Source organism: Cottoperca gobio, chromosome 20 (genome assembly GCF_900634415.1).
Source record: "Cottoperca gobio chromosome 20, fCotGob3.1, whole genome shotgun sequence".
Classification (NCBI taxonomy): domain Eukaryota; kingdom Metazoa; phylum Chordata; class Actinopteri; order Perciformes; family Bovichtidae; genus Cottoperca; species Cottoperca gobio.
The window spans coordinates 4754140-4772029 of record NC_041374.1 but is presented as its reverse complement, the minus strand read 5'-3'; the positions used below and the strand labels follow the sequence as shown (position 1 = coordinate 4772029).

Genomic DNA, 17890 nt, shown 5'->3' with positions numbered 1-17890 from the left:
TTTGCTAATAGCTAGCATTCATTTATTGAATTTGGCACCTGTTTAAATAGTTTAAATTGGCGCAATGAAGATATGAATTGTGGTTAATAATCCAGTTTTAAGACCTGCAACTTTAACCCACAGACAATATTAGCTAACGAACACTTTTCAAGAATCTTGCTAGCTTAATTAAGTGTCTCAAATATGAAAATAAATTAAAAAACAAAGTAAAACAATGTCTTTAGAGGCAGAAATGCTTATGGAAAATATAAATACCGCGTTAAAAACACATTTAAACCCTCACCTGTCGTTAATTAGTGACACTCTCCTCTCTTATCGAGGATCGGCGTCAGGCAGAACAACTCCAATACCCATAATGCTTTACGGCTTTGTTTCTGTCATGTGATTGAACTTATGACAGAGGGAGGCTTCGACAATAAATATTACTTTGTTGTTTAGTGGATATGTTTGACATGATGTAAACCTAGTTGCGGTTTTGTGGACCTTCAACATGTATTCTCTGAACACGTATTGAGACATTATAACTATTCTGTCCGGATATAGCTAATAACGATGGCGGATGTGGAGGAGCAGGTGAGCATAGCATGCTAACGCTAGCTGGCTAATGTTGATGTTTTCTACGTGTATGCATAAAAATGAATAAGAATTGTAATCGGTGAATTTTGTCAGCTGCCTTTTGCTTTGATTTAGTGTGTTATCTAACAGTTTATGTGGGTGGAAAGCTTACACTTGTAATTTGATCGCTTTACATTGATTTGATATGTTGTAAAATATAGCTGTAATGCCCTGCCTATGTACTCTCACTTTAAATATGGAACCACTATAAGGTTTGGTGCTTTAATATAGTAAGATATTTAATGACAGATTGTTGAAATCCATTTCAAATGTCTCCTCATTCAGGGCAGAAAACAAAGTGAGGAATTCACAGATGAGTCTGAGGTAAGAAACTTCACTTTTAACAACTTTCTCCTACAAAAAGACAAGAGTGAGAGGAAGTGTATATAGTGGTAAAAGGGAAATAAATCAAAACTAAAAATGTCATGCAGTTGCACCACTATGTCGATGTAGAAATGCATCAAGAGCAGCACATTGTCGATGACAGGGGTGTGCATACTTCTGTCAAGCATGGGTGATTTTAGAACTCAAGTAAAGCTCGCTGCCTACAGAAAGGACTGTAATACATAGCCAGCCTTTATCAACCCAGCTTGATCCCGTAAGGGTCTTTGTCAGGTTTTGAGAGGTGTCAAACACTCATGAATTACACATAGCTTTCCAGATCCATCAATATTATGACTGCGTTTCGGCATGTTACAGTACACTTCTGCTTCTAAGAATCACAAGTAGGCTAAATAAAATATAGCTTAGCAGGAAGGGGAGTGTCTTTTATAGGAGATGAAATATCAGGGAAAGGCTCTCAGAAGAAAGCAGTTAAGAGTGAGCAAAATAAAAAGAGCTCCTACATCCTGGTTTCTTTCTGCGCTCAGTACCGTAGGACATGAACACTTACAGATAAATAAGCACTAAGGACAGTGGGATTGAGTCCGTGCTCCAAAAGGCTGCAAGCAGCTGTTAGTTTACTTAGAATACTGCAAAGCAATGTAGCTTGCTTGGTGTCTGCTGCTGCTGCTGCTGCTGTTACATGGTTGACAGCAGAATCTCTGGATAAAGGAAGTGAGGGCCTGTGTGCTCTACACTGTTCTCACAGAGGAAGTGAGGAGGATAACAATTTGATCTTGAAAGAAAGAGGCATGCTCTTCACCACCTGTTGTAATATGGCCGGATTTGTCTGCTTTTTGTTTTGACATAATACAGCAATCAGCCTGGTTGGTGGTAGTCTTGATACCTCACACAGTCAAGGAAATGGGTTTCATTTTAGGTTTGGATCAAACCCTTAGCAGAAGATGATGCACAATAATACTCCAGTAGCCGACATACTGCAGAGTATGGGAGACGATCAATAAGGAAGTACCTGACCGATCACTTGGATTCATAATCGGAGGACTAGTGCGCTCTTCCTCTGTATTGGAGTATACTGAATGTTGAATGGTTCATTCTGTGGTATTTAAACTGCCAAAAGGCAAATAATATGGCAAATGTCAGATCTGTAGATGCAAGTTCCAAGAGCTAAACAAAATATGCTTCTATCTAATAACTATCGTCCTAAAAAACACGAAATGTGAGGGACAAATGGAATTGTCTTAGTAAATTGATGAGCCTCCAGAGCAGCTTCAAGGAGTCTCAAATGTCTCCCCAAAATCTCTTTGGGTTGAGATTAGATGACTGTTAAGGTCAAAGCATAGGATTAACATTCTTTACTCATTTATTCAGGTTGTTTCTATTATTCGTCGTCACACATTCATTGTGTTTGAGACTTGCTTGCATGATATCCTTATTGTAGACGGAAGACTTGGTCCCGCCTGTTTTTATCTGAACTGGGTAAAACATATGGCCAGAATGGTTCCAACACAAAGCCCAGCTCAATAGTTGACAAAACAAAAGGCAGCTTACAAGAGATGGCAGAAGTTTTGAAACGGGGTAGATTCTCTCTGGGAATGAAGTTTGCCTTTGTTGTTTGATACACCTTTGAAAGCCGTGACAAATGCCCCCGCATCAGAAATCTCACAACCAGAATACACAGGAAATAGCCTAGATATGGCGTTGTTGAGTGGGAAAGGATTGTTTTTGAAAATAACATTTTTTCCACGCTATTGTCCCCCACCTCCCAACCCAGTAGCACATAATGGCAGACAATGTTTTGAGTTGATGCACCCTCTGGGCAGCCACAGACTGTGCAGCATTGGTTATAAACTGAATTATGAGTAATATTCAGGCTGTGACTGGCCGCCAATGTTGGCTCACACTGGAAAGTGTAACACAGTAGAATACCTTAAGTTTGCTTTATGAAATGACTAAATTCATGTATGCCACTGGGGATGAATGGTCTCAGGCAAAAAAATAAAAATGAGTTTATGCTGCATTTCACGCAAGGCAAGGTAATGGAAATGTGTCTTTGTGCATACGTCTCCTGATACACACATGCAAGACAGAGGAGTTTCTGAAGATGCTAGTAGTGTGTGTGTGTGTGTGTGTGTGTGTGTGTGTGTGTGTGTGTGTGTGTGTGTGTGTGTGTGTGTGTGTGTGTGTGTACACGTACACGTACACGTACACGTACTAGAAATATGCTTTTTTTATTTAACAATATGTATATATTGACATTTTCCATTTACCCCCACAACAAAAGATAAAATATGATCAATACAAACAGCTTCAGACATCAATTAGGAATGTTATTAATGTTCAGATTTTATTTAATTTAAGTGTGGACTTAAAGGGGCCCCTTCTTCTTCACTGCCTGTGTTGGCGTGTTAGTATGTTGTTGGCGTGTTACTGCGACCAAAGGTTGACCTACACATAAAAACATTGCTCCGTAGTGCCTCTAGTGGCCGAAAACTCTTCAGGGCACTTTTTAAGTTGCATTGGAAGCATTTACGAAGACGTCTTGTCACATTGTATTTTACTGCATGAAGGTTTTGTCAATGTCTTTCAAAGAACATGGTGAACTATAGTGTTTGTGAGAGGACACTCTGCTGTTTTTACTGAATACCTTTTTAAGGAAACGTTTTAGTGAGAGCCCGTCTTACAAGTCTACTTTCTCGACCAGGAGGAGGACAGCGAGGAGGAGCCCAAGCTGAAGTACGAGAGGCTCTCCAATGGGGTGACAGAAATCCTCCAGAAGGATGCAGCCAGCTGTATGACCGTCCATGACAAGGTAGAGGTTATAATCCACCACCCACAAGGGCATTTCAGTCTCAAGTCCACCCATCTCAAGTACATATTTCACATGTACACATTTGAGCGATGGCAGCCCATTCTCTTTTCACCTTCCCCCTGCTTTTCCTCTCAGGGATGTACATCAGAAGACGCCAGACGTCATTGTTTCCTCCTCTTTATATTCCCACTCTTACATATTTTTCGCTCCTCTCCTCTTGTTTGTCCCAATGTTGATATTTTTAAGAGGGCCACTCTCCGCGAGATGGTTAATCGTTGTGGCACCAGCAGCACACGAGCACGCCAGAGCAGAGCAAAAGTCATCCCAGTTATGTCTCCTCGCCTGATGTTTTATTAACCACTATTGATTTTCATTGATTTTTACTTTGAGGATTTGGTCTCTCTTTGTTTTTAACCTCAAAATAGCAACCGTGCCACAGTGAGAGACATTGCTTTGCTGAGATTCTAAATTTGATCTGACTGTCTTTCTTCCTGGGATTTCTGTGCTCGTGTACCTTCTGCCATCCAGCTACCTGTGTGGTCACACCAGCCCCCCCCCCCCCTACCTCCGCCGTGGCAAACTCCCACAACCTTAAAGCCACCGACGGCACATATTGCCTTATGTTGCCTCATATTTTAAGTGTCTGAATCGGAATTTCATTTGAACAATTCCATTCTGATAAATCCCTTTTAAAAGTCGCTCCGCCTCACAAGGTTGAACTCTTTATTTATTTATTTTTGGTTATTTTATTTGGGGAGATTGCAGGGGCTCTGTCTGACATGCTCAGCTGTGCCTGTAAATATAAGCATTTCATTATAGACTGCACTGAAGCATGGTGGGCTCGCCGCACATCCACATGCTGGTCTAGAAGGGAGGGGGATTAGGAGGAGGGCACGGAGCAGGGGCTGGGGTGGAAGAACACACACTTAATCTAATGCCAAAAGCCCCCAGTTTCTATAATTTTTTTGTCCCAGTGGACTCGCGTATACACACACACACACATATGCACACGTGCACTTTGCTGAAGAACAAAACACAGAAACCAGTTGCTGCTCAGTAGAAATAATAGCTCTGCGCTGGGCAGGGAGGTGATTGGGTTGCATGGGAAGAAGTCAGATGTACAGTGCATTTATTATGCTTAAGCATTTTAATTTGAGGGGGGAAAAAAATGCCATTTCACACTGTATGCTTTAATAAATAGGGCTTTTTCACCCCCTGCAATTTCACAGTTTTGCCTCCAAGCCCACCCAATCCCCACTCTGCTCATGTCGCTCCAGGAAGTGTGTTTTTGTATTTATTTTTTATCCTCTTCCACAGCTTTCATCAGCACAAAATATTTTTTCCAAAGTCTTTTTGAATTAGTTTTATGTGTCTTCTGGTTTCATTTACATCACATTTGTCCCTTTCCAGTTCCTTGCCCTGGGTACCCATTTTGGAAAGGTGTTCCTGCTGGACATCCAAGGAAACGTGACTCAGAAGTTTGAAATCGTGAGTACGTTTTTAAAACCTTTTTTAGATTATAACGATGACATTCATTAGGCCTACTGGTACACAGAAGACTAATTATATGATATATTATTAATCATTTGATTTTCTGACGTTGACATGCAAAACATATGACGTGTCCACCAGCCTCGGCTGTATTGAAACCCATTAAGCTACTCTAACAAACAGCTGGCCATATCCTAATACGCATCAGACAGATGTGAGAGTTGCATCTGTCTTGTCATCTGCAACAAAGCATATAAGCATATTTCCCAAAATGCCGAACTATTCCTTTAAACAGTCGTTATGTCCATTGTTTGTCTAAAACGCAGCAGACGCACGGTTTATTTACCATTTACAGACGAGGGACGTTAATGTTCGTTCCCATATGTATTAGGAGACATGTCGTATGTGTCGTATCTATAACCAGCGATCATCACGCATATCTGATTCAGTCCCAATGTTTGACTTTCCCCATACGTGTCTGCTCACTTGATCTGGAGAGAATGACTTCCTAACTATAATTAAATTTGCATGTCAAAGAACATATTCAGCAATCAAAGGCTGATTTGTCCGGCACAAAAGGGGGCTATTTTACATTAATGTACCTGCTTCTAACTGTGGTCTCCCTGCTGAGCACATTGATTCAAGTGCTACTCACCTAAACAACTTACTGCCAGTTATCAGTCGGCCAAAAAAAACAAGGAAGCTATTTCACTGAACAGAAGGGACGCAGCTGGGTTCTGTCTGATGGATTTGTGTCGTAGTTTCAAAAATAATCCGGTCAGAATTGAGTAAAAAGCAGAGAAGGATTTAATGTGTGCACCAAACACCCAGGTGAACCTAATGCACCGGAGAAATACTCAAATATATGATAAGCAAAAAAAACCTTTTTCTACTTATGTCCACACAGATGCACAGTCAACCCTTTTAGGGGGGGGGGACTTTAAGCCACATTTGCTATAATTTATGCCATTCGGTTGATCCTTTTATCTAAAGAGCCCTATAGTGTTGTGAATGTGCAAACTTTAAAAGCACCAGCAGTGAGTTTGGACCCCCTAACCTTCACGGCATTAATGCCAGGCTCTATGCATCGACACAAACGGGGCTGTGCATCCATTACATACTCAAATTCTTTTTCTGGCATTTCACTTAATGGAGTAAAATGTCAGCCAGCAACATTTGGTATTCACCCGCCTCCCTAAAGAAAAAAAGATGCCATGATATTGTGTCTCCGCAGAGTTCAGTGAAGATCAACCAGATCAGCCTGGATGAAAGTGGAGAGCATGTGGGCATCTGCTCCGAGGATGGGAAGGTGAGATCTCTCCGCTCATCGCCGCTGGTTACTGATCCTTAGGCCTGCAGCAAGAAAAAAAAAAATCATAATCATAATTCATCCTAAAACTCATCTTATCTGTGTTAAACTTTATGCTAATGATGTGGAACCTGTGTTTGGTAGAGAAGGCAGTTCTCCCACAGTCGGAGCATTACCCTTGATATCTTCACCATATCTACACGTATTTTCTTTCATGATGCGTGAATTTATAAAAAGCTTGTACCTATTTTAAATAGTTGGATGGCACTCGGAGCCGTCAGTCAGCCTTCAGCCGTCGATGGATACCCTCTCCATGTTCTCCACCTTGCTGTTATCTTGTCTCTTCTCATCATTACCACCATCCTTCATAGATTTTGCAGTCAAGATATGCTCTCTGATATCACCCTCCCCCCCCACTTCTTGCACTCTGGTGGCAAAAACAAGATCTTGTCGCACAAAAAAAAAAAAAAAGGAGCTGACAATTGCAATCAATGCTATAGCGATTGTTTGCCCTCAACCAATTCAGTTGGCTGTTAATCCTTTGAAAATCTAACTTAATCCTTAATCGCTGGTGCGGTTCGTGAAAAATGAGATTGCATCAGTTTTATATTGCTCCTCGACTTTTTCTATTAAAAGCAAAGTCTTTTTGGGGTCTCAGATGAAGGGAAACTGGGTGTCATGTACTCTAATGGTACATTAGGGTTTGTTGTAGCCAACTGAGGCTGTGGTCGAGTCCAAGATGACGACTTCTGTTTCTAAACCCTGCGGGGTCCAAAGAATCAACTCGTCCACTAATTGGTGGCCCAGCGGAGAAGAATGGAGCCAATCAAGGTGTTTTTTCTGACTACAATTCCCCCCTGCTGGCCTCAGATAGTTGCAGAGGCAGCAATTAAAGCAGCATTTTTTTTTTTTTGTTATTCACCTTTGCTTCCCGTTCTACCGTCTCATCTTTGTTCCAGGTTCAGGTGTTTGGTCTCTATACAAGAGAGGGCTTCCATGAGAACTTTGACTGTCCCGTCAAAGTAAGTTGATGTCAAATTGAAACTTAAGTGCTTTACCATATGTGTATATGTTACAGCATTACCTGCGTATCACATGACACAAAAGAAAATCTCTTTTTTGACATATTTTACTGGTGTATTGCAGGTGGTGGCGTTACACCCTCAGTTCACCAGATCAAACTACAAACAGTTTGTGACTGGAGGCAACAAGGTGGGTTTGAGTTGTACTTTTTACTTGTGCCGTCATTATGTACAGTTTTTCCGCCATTTCCTGCCACAATAATTCTTCCTGATTGTGTCCGGGTCGCGCAAACCTTCTCACTTTGGCTTGGCTGACGGCGATGCACAGGTCTTTGTCTGGTGTGAAAGGCTCTTAGTTTTCTGTCTCTTTGCTGGAGTGCTCTCGGGAGAGCTGCCCATTTTCACAAAGTGCTGTTCGCTCAACAGTGTTTTGAAAGGCAATGCTTCACAAGCACGGAAAGTAGATGTCATTATCAAGAGGGTATATAGTCTTAGGATTTCCGTGTGATCTCTTTCCTGAAAGTCATCTCGCGTATGCATGTCACCACGGAAGGTGAAAACTATCTCAGATTTTTTTTTTAGTTTTAGTTTTTCGGGATTAAAGCTACCCACCTATTAAATGCCAATTATTGTACACACAAGTATAAACTGCTGGGAAGTAGCGTCAGTGCAAAAGCACCCATAAATAAAGTATACTGACATTTATACAACAGGGGTCAGGGAAAACAAAATGTTTTACGAAACCCCGTTGTTAGTATTACTTTGCCATTTTCTTTCAATTGCCGCTGATTCCTCTCAGTTCTAAGTTGTGAAGGCCTCCACAATGTGCCTGTGATGAAAATCAATAAGCCTCAACGGGAGCCACATCCTGTCAAAGGAAATTCAATTTTGTCTCCACAGTTCTTTTGTCATATCATCTCTTTGTAGAGCAAACTGTTTATTAACATAGCCCAACTGCTGAATTAAAGAGCCTTTACAACCTTCTCTCTACATCCTTGGTAATAGTATGCACATTTTGTTGTATGAATTTATAGTAAGGACAGTAACAATACAGGGAATGTGAATGACAGGCTTTGTCCTCTACAGCGTGTGCAACACAAGGCCCCAACGTTAAACTGGAATTGATGAAGTGACACTGCTTGGTACCACATTGCATTGTGGTTAAAAAAAACACACTTATTAAGCTTCCACTCCTCTGTGAGACGGTAAACATACATCGCATGAAAACGTGATGCGTTTAAGTAGTCGTTCCTATACTCGACGCCGCCCACAGTGACGACAATAAATGGTGTGTATCCTAAAGAAGCCGTAACCATTATGACGAGAGTAAGAAGGATGTAATGAAATCGTGCTTGTAATGCATCGACAGGCTTTAGTGCCATCTTCTACTTATTACGTCGCCCATGTGAAACTGTAAAATGACTTCTCCCACCACTGATTGTGAAGCTAATGTGAAGCGTTCTCACTTACACGGGGTCTAATGAACAATCTGTCTTCATTGTCTTTGTGCCTAAATGCTCCGAAGTGGAATTAAGATCTTCATATAAGGAGTAAAATCTAGGTTTTTACTTCATCATTTGCAGCGTGAATGGGAAAGTTCCCTATAGTTTTAAGTTAAATCTATAAGGCTGTTTAACTCTTTTATCAGACACGGCTCCTGACTCGCTGTTCCTGTGCAATGTGCTGTTCATCTACTGCCCTCTGTAGGTCGGGCTGCGCTACTGCACGCTGCAAACCGTGTAGCATTAAATGTTTCCCCGTGTTCTCTCTCAAAGCTGCTTCTGTATGAGAGAAACTGGTTGAATCGCTGGAAGACGTCTGTCCTACACGAAGGCGAGGGTTCAATCACGAATATCCAGTGGAGGGCTAACCTCATTGCCTGGGCCAACAATGTAGTGAGTGATCAGTCACAGATGTCAATTTTAAAAGTAGAATTATGAATGTGTAAAATGTTAAAGTTCGTTTTTTTTCCCCTGATTTCTTTTAGGGAGTTAAAATCTATGATATCGGTACAAAACAGCGGATCACAAACGTTCTGCGGGATAATGTCGGTCTGAGGCCGGACATGTACCCCTGCAGCCTGTGTTGGAAGAACAACAGCACTCTCATTGTTGGCTGGGGAACGTCCATTAAGGTTTGATGCTTTTCTTTTTAAATGAATTACAGACACTCGCTATTCCAGTGTTTCAGATTCTCTGTAATGATCTTATTTCTCCTGCAGATTTGTGTTGTGAAAGAGCGAAATGCTACGGAAATGAGAGACCTGCCCAGCCGCTATGTGGAAATAGGTATAAAATACACATTGTAAAAAAACTATATGATGACCAGCTTTATTTATAGAACACATTCACATAAAGCAAGAATACAACTAGATGAGACAGGCTTAGGACATGGTGTTTATATGTTTATATTTATATCATTTGTTACGTAATCAGGATGCCTCGCATGATAAATCTCTTCTTGAAATTTTGAAGATGCAGCGACAAATATATAGAATATCAAGACTTTACCACCCCCACCTTACAGATGTAACCCACATACTATAACATGGTATCCAACACAGTATCTTTGATCCTCTTTGTTCGGTTTCTCTTTTTACAACAGTGTCTGCATTTGACACTGAGTTCTTCATCAGTGGCCTGGCCCCGCTGGCAGATCAGCTCGTCACGCTGTACTTTGTGAAGGAGAACTCTGATCACATGGTGATTATCCTTCTTTTACACACACACACACACACACACACACACACACACACACACACACACACACACACACACACACACACACACACACACACACACACACACATATATTATAGGGGCAAATGTGATGTAAGAGTTTTTACTCATCGCGTGTGCAGGATGAGGAGTTCCGCGCGCGGCCTCGTCTCGACATCATACAGCCTCTCCCAGAGACCTGCGAGGAGATCTCTTCAGACGCGCTGACCGTGCGCAACTTCCAAGACAACGAGTGCAGAGACTACCGCCTCGGTGAGACTATAAAAACAGCCCCTTAGAGAAATGTCACGCGACCTTTTACTGCGCCTTGATTTCATTATGCATCGACCATCAAATGTCAGCTGTAACGCGCAATACGCCGAGGCATTAAATGTATTTTCATTAACAGAGCATGCTGAGGGAGAGTCGCTCTTCTACATCATCAGTCCTAAAGACATCGTCGTGGCCAAGGAGCGGGATCAGGACGACCATATCGATTGGCTGCTTGAAAAGAAGAAATATGAGGCTTGTGTTGTTGAATTTTATGAACGTTGCTAAAGGTTAGGGTCCACAATCATGGAGTTTAACTGTGTCCTGTGGTTTCACTGTGACAGGAGGCCCTGATGGCTGCAGAGATCAGCTTCAAAAACATCAAGAGACACGACGTTCAGAAGATTGGGATGGCTTACATCAATCACTTAGTGGAGAAAGGAGACTATGAGAGTGCTGCGAGGTAAGTTTAGTAGAAAGAAACTTAAGCAAACACTTAATCCAGAATCTTCTTATTTCATCTGAAGGATTCATGGACTTCTTCTTCTTCTTCAGGAAGTGTCAGAAGGTTCTGGGTAAAAACATGGAACTATGGGAAAATGAAGTATACAGGTTCAAGACCATCGGACAGTTGAAGGTAGGAGTTTCTATGAAATATGATGCAATGTCTTTCTTCCAGTATAAGTTATTAATATTGCTCCACCTTTCTCTAATTTCAGGCCATCAGTCAGTATTTGCCCAGAGGGGATCTGCGTCTCAGACCGGCCATCTATGAAATGATCTTGCATGAATTCCTCAAAACTGACTATGAGGTACTTTTGTCCCACACTAGTCTTGACATCCTGTGACAAATCCAGCGTGAAGCCACATGTTGATCGTCAGCTTAATGGTTTGTCCCACTTCCTGTGCCGTCCACAAAGGGGTTCGCCACACTGATCCGGGAATGGCCTGGAGAGCTTTACAACAACATGGCCATTGTTCAGGCGGTCACCGATCACCTGAAGAGGGACCCCACCAACAGAACCTTGCTCACCACGCTGGCTGAACTGTGAGTGATCAAATCCATATTTAAGTATTACACAGCAGTCTGTGTATCTGGAAAAAGCTTGGTTGCACAATATTTGTCTGCACATTTATTCACCGAAAGTGAAATTACTGCTGACATGAAGAGAAAAGTAAGTAGTCTTTGACGCTATCGCAGGTACACGTATGACCAGCGCTACGACAAAGCCTTAGAAATCTACCTGAAGCTGAGGCACAAAGATGTTTACCAGCTGATCCACAAACACAACCTTTTCGCCTCCATAGAGGACAAGATCGTTCTCCTCATGGACTTTGACAAAGAGGTAAAAGTCTGAAAACGTGTTAAGTTTGCACATTTGATTGCTTTCTTTAAGCATTTCATTTGATAAGTTAGACATGTGATTAATACATTCTCTAAATGTGCCTCGTCAGAAAGCTGTTGACATGCTTCTGGACAATGAAGACAAATTATCCGTAAGTATACATGTCTTCTAGTCTTTCATTAAGGAAGGGATGAAAGCCTGCGTCCGACTGATGCTGTTTGTGTTCTCTCTGCTAATAGACGGACAGGGTAGTGGAGGAACTGGCAGACAGGCCCGAACTTCTACATGTGGTGAGTTGAGAACACGTTAAATATAAACGTATACACTCTCACAACGTCATGTAGAACTGATTTGACTCGTCTTTCCCCCACAGTACCTCCATAAACTGTTCAAGCGGGACCACCACAAAGGCCAGAAATTCCACGAGCGACAGATTGGCCTGTACGCCGAATATGACCGACCAAATCTCCTACCATTCCTCAGAGATAGCACACATTGCCCGCTTGAAAAGGTGCGGTACTTGCATGACCTCTTACATTCAAGTTTCCAGAAGCTACAAGACATACATTATATTGTCTCTTCTTTTTGGTCCTCTCAGGCTCTCGAGGTTTGTCAGCAGAGGAACTTTGTAGAGGAGACTGTCTTCCTGCTCAGTAAGTCTTGTCTGTTTTCCTACTTTAAATGTGTTGGATATGATTTTAAAAGGAAGCTAACCCAGCATTGTTGGCTCCCAGGCAGGATGGGGAACTGCAGACGAGCTCTGCAGATGATCATGGAGGAGCTGGAGGACGTGGACAAGGCCATAGAGTTTGCCAAAGAGCAGGACGACGCAGAGCTCTGGGAGGATCTCATCTCTTACTCTATTGACAAACCACGTATGATACGGTCTCATATTCCCCCTCACATGCGTTTTGATTCTTTGTCATTGTCACACTTTCACATTATTTCTTCGTCTCCATCTGGCTGATACTGTCTCCCCAGCGTTCATCACCGGCCTCCTTAATAACATTGGTACTCATGTGGATCCCATCCTGCTCATCCATCGCATAAAGGAGGGCATGGAGATCCCAAACCTCAGAGATTCACTCGTAAAGATCCTCCAGGACTACAATCTACAGGTTAGACATGTTCTTCTTAGATAAGCTTTCTTTTAATTGTTTTCTCCCCTTGAAATCTTTATGATGAAGAAATGAAATCATGAAGGTTCATCTATTGCCGTCTATTCATCATGTTGTTTTTCTTTTTGTTTCTAAGATTCTTCTGAGGGAAGGATGTAAGAAGATCCTGGTGGCCGACTCCCTCTCTCTGCTCCAGAAGATGCACCGGACACAGATGAGAGGAGTCCGGGTCGACGGTGGGTGCACTTTCATGCGAAAGCAGCGGAGACGACGTCATTTGTAAACCGCACTCACACCACTTTTGGTTTTCTTTTCAGAGGAGAACATTTGTGAATCGTGTCATGCTACAATATTACCATCAGGTGGGTTACCAATGTATCCAAGTATGTTACTGTTGTGTTGCATTTGAGTGAGTTTTTTTTGCTTTTACACCTGCGTTTCAGACATGGCCAAACCCTTCAGCGTGGTGGTGTTTCACTGCAGACACATGTTTCACAAGGAATGTTTACCATCGTCAGGAACAGTAAGTAACGTCCCTTTAACCTGTTTAATTCTTTACACAAAGCATCACATTATTTATTTTGTTTGGTGTTGAGTTTTACAGGATTATCTTTCTCTTGGCATTATTCTATTTTATCTGAGAATCTCAAACATAGCTTTACATGCAGTATCTGGAGACTGTTGTACCTTCTACCGTCCTGTCTCAGATTCCTGGGGTGCAGTTTTGTAACATCTGCAGTGCGAAGAAGCGCAGGCCGGGAAATGGAATCCTGGAGATGAAAAAGTAGTCGGAGATATTTGCACTCACAATGTTATTATTGATGCTTTTGCCTTCCCCCTGTTGCTTTCCCTTAACTTAACTGTAACTTAAATTGATCAAAGTCAAAATGCAAAACATTTGTATTGGATTGTCTCTGTATATTTACATCTAACAACTATAAAGTGCTTTACTTGTTCTGCTTGCTACAAATGTGATTTGGTCTGGAAAATAAAATCACATAAAAACAGTTTTGTTGTTTTTAAATTGTTGTTTTTATTTCCTCTACTCTGATGGCATCAACTGAATTAGATAGAGAATAGAGAAGACCAGGGCTTTTATCTGGGAGTTAGCGAGAGGAACATTTTTGTGTGAGCAAGGACTGGAGATGATTGTTTTAAATGCTTTGGAAATAGTCAAAAACTGACTTTCAAAAGTTAAATAATGTGGGGCAAAGCTGAAACGTGCATCTAGAGCCTATCTCATATAGAGGGTTGATGTTGGGTTTAATTTTATACTGTTTGTGGTTTGTGTTGGATAATTATGCATATCAATCAATTCCAAGGAGAAATAAAATGAATTTACTCTTCAATGTTTGAGCAAAATATTCCCTGAAAAACATGTATTGTAGGTTTTGAGTGCAGCTAAATTGAAACAGGAAACATCTGATCTTTTCAGACGTCTCGCCCAAATTACTGATATTAAAGTTAGAATTAGTGCACACAGACAAACATGTTGAGAGGGGGCACGAAGATGCCAAAAGGATGAATAATTTGTGGTATTTAACTATGATGTTTTAAGTTAGTGAACTTTACAGTTCAGATGCACTATTAATTATTAAAAATATTTGATTCTTTACTGCACATTATTAACTTTTAACACCAACTAGGCAAATTAATCATTACTTTTTTAAAATCTGGTATATGTACATCCCATCGATGTTTATTAGTGTTCATTTGTTTTGTCTGATAAATAAAGTAAAAGCTAAATTTCCAAAACTTTCGGTTTTAAGCGTCCCTGTAGGGCTGCTACGTCACATCCGCCGTTTCCCTCCGGAAGTACAGTTAATTTTTATTCACAAGAAAAAAAAACAGCTGTTGTTGAAAAAGAAAACATCGAAGTGAGTTTCATTGACGGATGTCTTGGCTTAATCTTTTCGCAGACATTAATAAAGTAAGGACTCCTCTCTATACCCTCTGCTCTGTCTGCCTGCCTGCTGTTCTTACTCACTTGATAAGCGAGTCTCGTTTCGTTCATTTGTTGCGATTTGGCTGCTGCTAGCATTAGCTTCCATCACTGTGGACTTCTAGCTAGCACACTAGCCACTGCTAGCTAGCTAACTGTCCTTTTCTCTCTGTCTGCATAACTCCTGGTGACAACAGTCTCTATCGAGTGTCAGACAATTAATAAGATACTTTATGTAAAAAGTGACTAAGTGAGTAAATGTAAATCGTACATTGTGTTACTCGCTAGCCACCTTGTTTAACTGCGATGTATCACTGTTTATTTCCCGTTAGCCTTGTTGTTTGTCAAGAAAACCAGGTAAGTTCAGGCATTTAGAAAAGGAACGTAGTTCATATTAATATAATAGTTACTATTGCTGAATTTACTTATTGAATATGGACATAAATCACTTTTTGTCTTGTCGTTTTGAAGGATTATTCTCTTCATCCTGTCTCTTTCCTAAAAAGAAAAGAGGAACTACAGGATGCCTGGAAGACAATGTGTTAATCCTAGCTAATGTTATTAAATTGTAATTTAATAGTTACATTGCATCTCTTCTGTTGTCCTGGCTTCATCATGCTTATTGTAATAATAACTCTATTTTTGTCGCATTTCTTTTTAACAGAATGCCAGCCCCAAAGAGAGGATCATCTCCTCATGATTCTCAGCCCAAGATGAGGAAGTTGGATGAGGATGAGGAGGCTCTGCAATCCAAATCTGCACCAGCTACAAATAATAAGTCCCTTATAACAGGAAATACGCGAGAAAAGACAGCAGACCCACGGACTAAGAAAAAACTGTCTGCTTCACCGGAAGGGGGGAATAAACCAGCCAAGTCATCCAAACAGAGTTCCCCTCCAAAGGATTCCAGCAAAACCATTTCTGACCCACCTGTCAAAAAATTCAAGCTCCTAAAAGCCACAAGTGCCTCCTGCGGAGAAGCTCCCTCGCAGATAGCTATCTCCAAAGCTTCCCTGAAGCGAACAACCTCCACAGAGTCTGAGGATGAATTAAGTAGTGACAGTAGTAAGACTGACTTCTTCAGAGAGAGGGACGATGGCGACAAGGCCCGCTGCATCAGAAAATATTCGAATCGAGTCAAAGCTAAGCGCAAGGCTGAAGAGTCAACATCTGACCCACAGGAGACAAGCCAAGGGTCACCTTCTACACCTGAAGACCCTGTTCAGATGGACCACAATTATGGTAGATTTTCAGATTCAAGTATGGGAGAGCCTAATCAGGATGAGAAAAAAGAATCTGACCAGTCTGTCCCTGAACTAGAGAGACAAGTAATGCCAGTAAATGAGACACAAGCGGAGTCAAAGGAAACTTTAGTCTCTATAAGAGCGAGTGCAAAAGATAGCATTGAATTTGAGTGCCAGGCTGCTGAAAGTAAACATGAGGAATTAAAAAATGTAGAGAGCCAACACTTCTTAGATAATGAAGCACTCATGGCATCATGTAGACAAATCTTAGCTTCTGTCACTGCAGCAGCTGCAGGGTTGCCCTGTATCACATCTGAGGCAGGGAAAAATGAAAAGGACGATGTCGCCGTCAAAAGCCAAAAGGATGTAGATCATGAAACACTCGCAGCGTCAGACAAAACATTATGTTCTAGCACTGGAGAGGCAAATCCATGCTGTGATGGGGAAGTACAGGTAGATGAAAGGACATACTCGTCTCATAGAAGTCAGACAGATGTTAGGAGTGACACTGAAACAAAGGAGACCACAGAGTGTGTTTCTAAGGTAATGCATATGGATCTAAAATGTAAAAGTCAGGATGAAGTGCAGGGAGCGATTGAAGCAGCCAGTGTCTCTGCAGACCATAGAAACTCTGCTCCAGAAGAGATCCTGGTAGGAGGTAGTAATCCAGAGAGTCAGACTGAGGAAAATCTAACAGAGTGTGTTGGCAATCCAGAGACTCAAACAGACCTCAGTGTCAAAATTCAAGTTACTTTCAAAGAGGAATCAAAATTGGAAGATCGAGTGAGCCATGAAGTGCCAGATACAATTACCAACTCATGTGACGGTGTGGACAAACTAGTCAGAAAGTCTGAAGGAAAAGCTTGAGGAAAGTGAAAGGAAAGGAGTGGAGTTCCTTTCGATTCAGGCTGTTGCCGGTCCTTTTGCTGAGCTACGACTGAGCCAGGAGGTGATGGACAAGACAACTGACAGCTGTACTGAAGTACTGATACCAGTTTGTGAGACTGTTCCTGAGCAAAATCAAGTCAAGGTGCTCTCCTGACTGTGTCCCGGTGTCGGAGGGTCAGATAGAACAGGGGAACCACAAAGTAAACGACCATACTACAGAGATGCCTGTAATCGAAGAAGATGCAGAGACGAGTATAGAAAAAGAACAGGAGATGAACTTTCAATGTGACACTGCAGCATCAGAGCAGGAGATTTCTAATCAAGCTGCAACAGTGGAAATACAAAGTCAAAAGAGCGAGGAAGTCAGTGAACGCACCACAGATGTATCTACAGAATTGAATAAGCTTCATTTGTTAAATTCTAAAATAATGGAAAACGAAGATAACGAGAACTTCGATCATACTTGTGGACCTGAGCGACAGACTACGACAGCATCAAACATTTCTAATCCTGCATCTACAGTGGAAACAAAAAGCCAGGAGATGCCAGGGAACAGTGAATGCACCTCAAACATGTCTGATAAAACACAGAAACATTCCAGTTGCAAATTGTCAGAATGCCAAAGATGAAGGCAGGGTTGATGCTGAATGTATTGCTGCTGAGAATGAAATAGAAGTGGACAAGCAGACTGCAACGGCATCAGAGGAGATTTCTACCATTGCACCTACAGTGGAAATACAAAGCCAGGAAGTCAGTGAACTTACCACTGCTGAA

At 41.6% G+C, this 17890-nt stretch overlaps 3 protein-coding genes across 5 annotated transcripts in view; 2 read left to right on the top strand and 1 right to left on the bottom strand.

The window, feature by feature from the left end:
- Positions 1-339, bottom strand: part of pou6f2 (POU class 6 homeobox 2) — a 68617-nt gene extending 68278 nt beyond the window's left edge. For both annotated transcript variants that reach the window (XM_029457698.1, XM_029457700.1), the window contains exon 1: positions 284-339. The gene's annotated coding sequence lies outside the window, so the exon portion shown is untranslated. The remainder of the gene's footprint in view (positions 1-283) is intronic.
- On the top strand, positions 321-14050 carry vps41 (VPS41 subunit of HOPS complex). Of its 2 annotated transcripts, XM_029457696.1 has the most exons (28): positions 321-573; positions 901-939; positions 3662-3769; positions 5180-5257; positions 6495-6569; positions 7529-7591; positions 7716-7781; positions 9367-9486; positions 9579-9725; positions 9813-9879; positions 10196-10293; positions 10452-10581; positions 10718-10833; positions 10923-11041; positions 11134-11215; positions 11298-11390; positions 11499-11626; positions 11780-11924; positions 12034-12075; positions 12164-12214; positions 12298-12435; positions 12523-12577; positions 12659-12799; positions 12906-13042; positions 13179-13278; positions 13360-13404; positions 13486-13565; positions 13750-14050. In XM_029457696.1, the coding sequence occupies exons 1-28, from the start codon at positions 553-555 to the stop codon at positions 13828-13830; spliced, it is 2565 nt and encodes an 854-aa protein (XP_029313556.1). In that variant the 5' UTR covers positions 321-552; the 3' UTR covers positions 13831-14050. The 2 variants fall into 2 exon arrangements, with proteins under 2 accessions (XP_029313556.1, XP_029313557.1); XM_029457697.1 differs by lacking the exons at positions 321-573; positions 901-939; positions 3662-3769; positions 5180-5257; positions 6495-6569 and adding an exon at positions 7106-7400 and having other exon boundaries at positions 13750-13830.
- An 839-nt stretch (positions 14051-14889) lies between these two features.
- On the top strand, positions 14890-17128 carry LOC115025376 (uncharacterized). Its single transcript, XM_029457562.1, has 2 exons — positions 14890-14919; positions 15649-17128. The coding sequence occupies exon 2, from the start codon at positions 15650-15652 to the stop codon at positions 17093-17095; it is 1446 nt and encodes a 481-aa protein (XP_029313422.1). The 5' UTR covers positions 14890-14919; position 15649; the 3' UTR covers positions 17096-17128.
- The last annotated feature ends 762 nt before the right edge of the window (positions 17129-17890 follow it).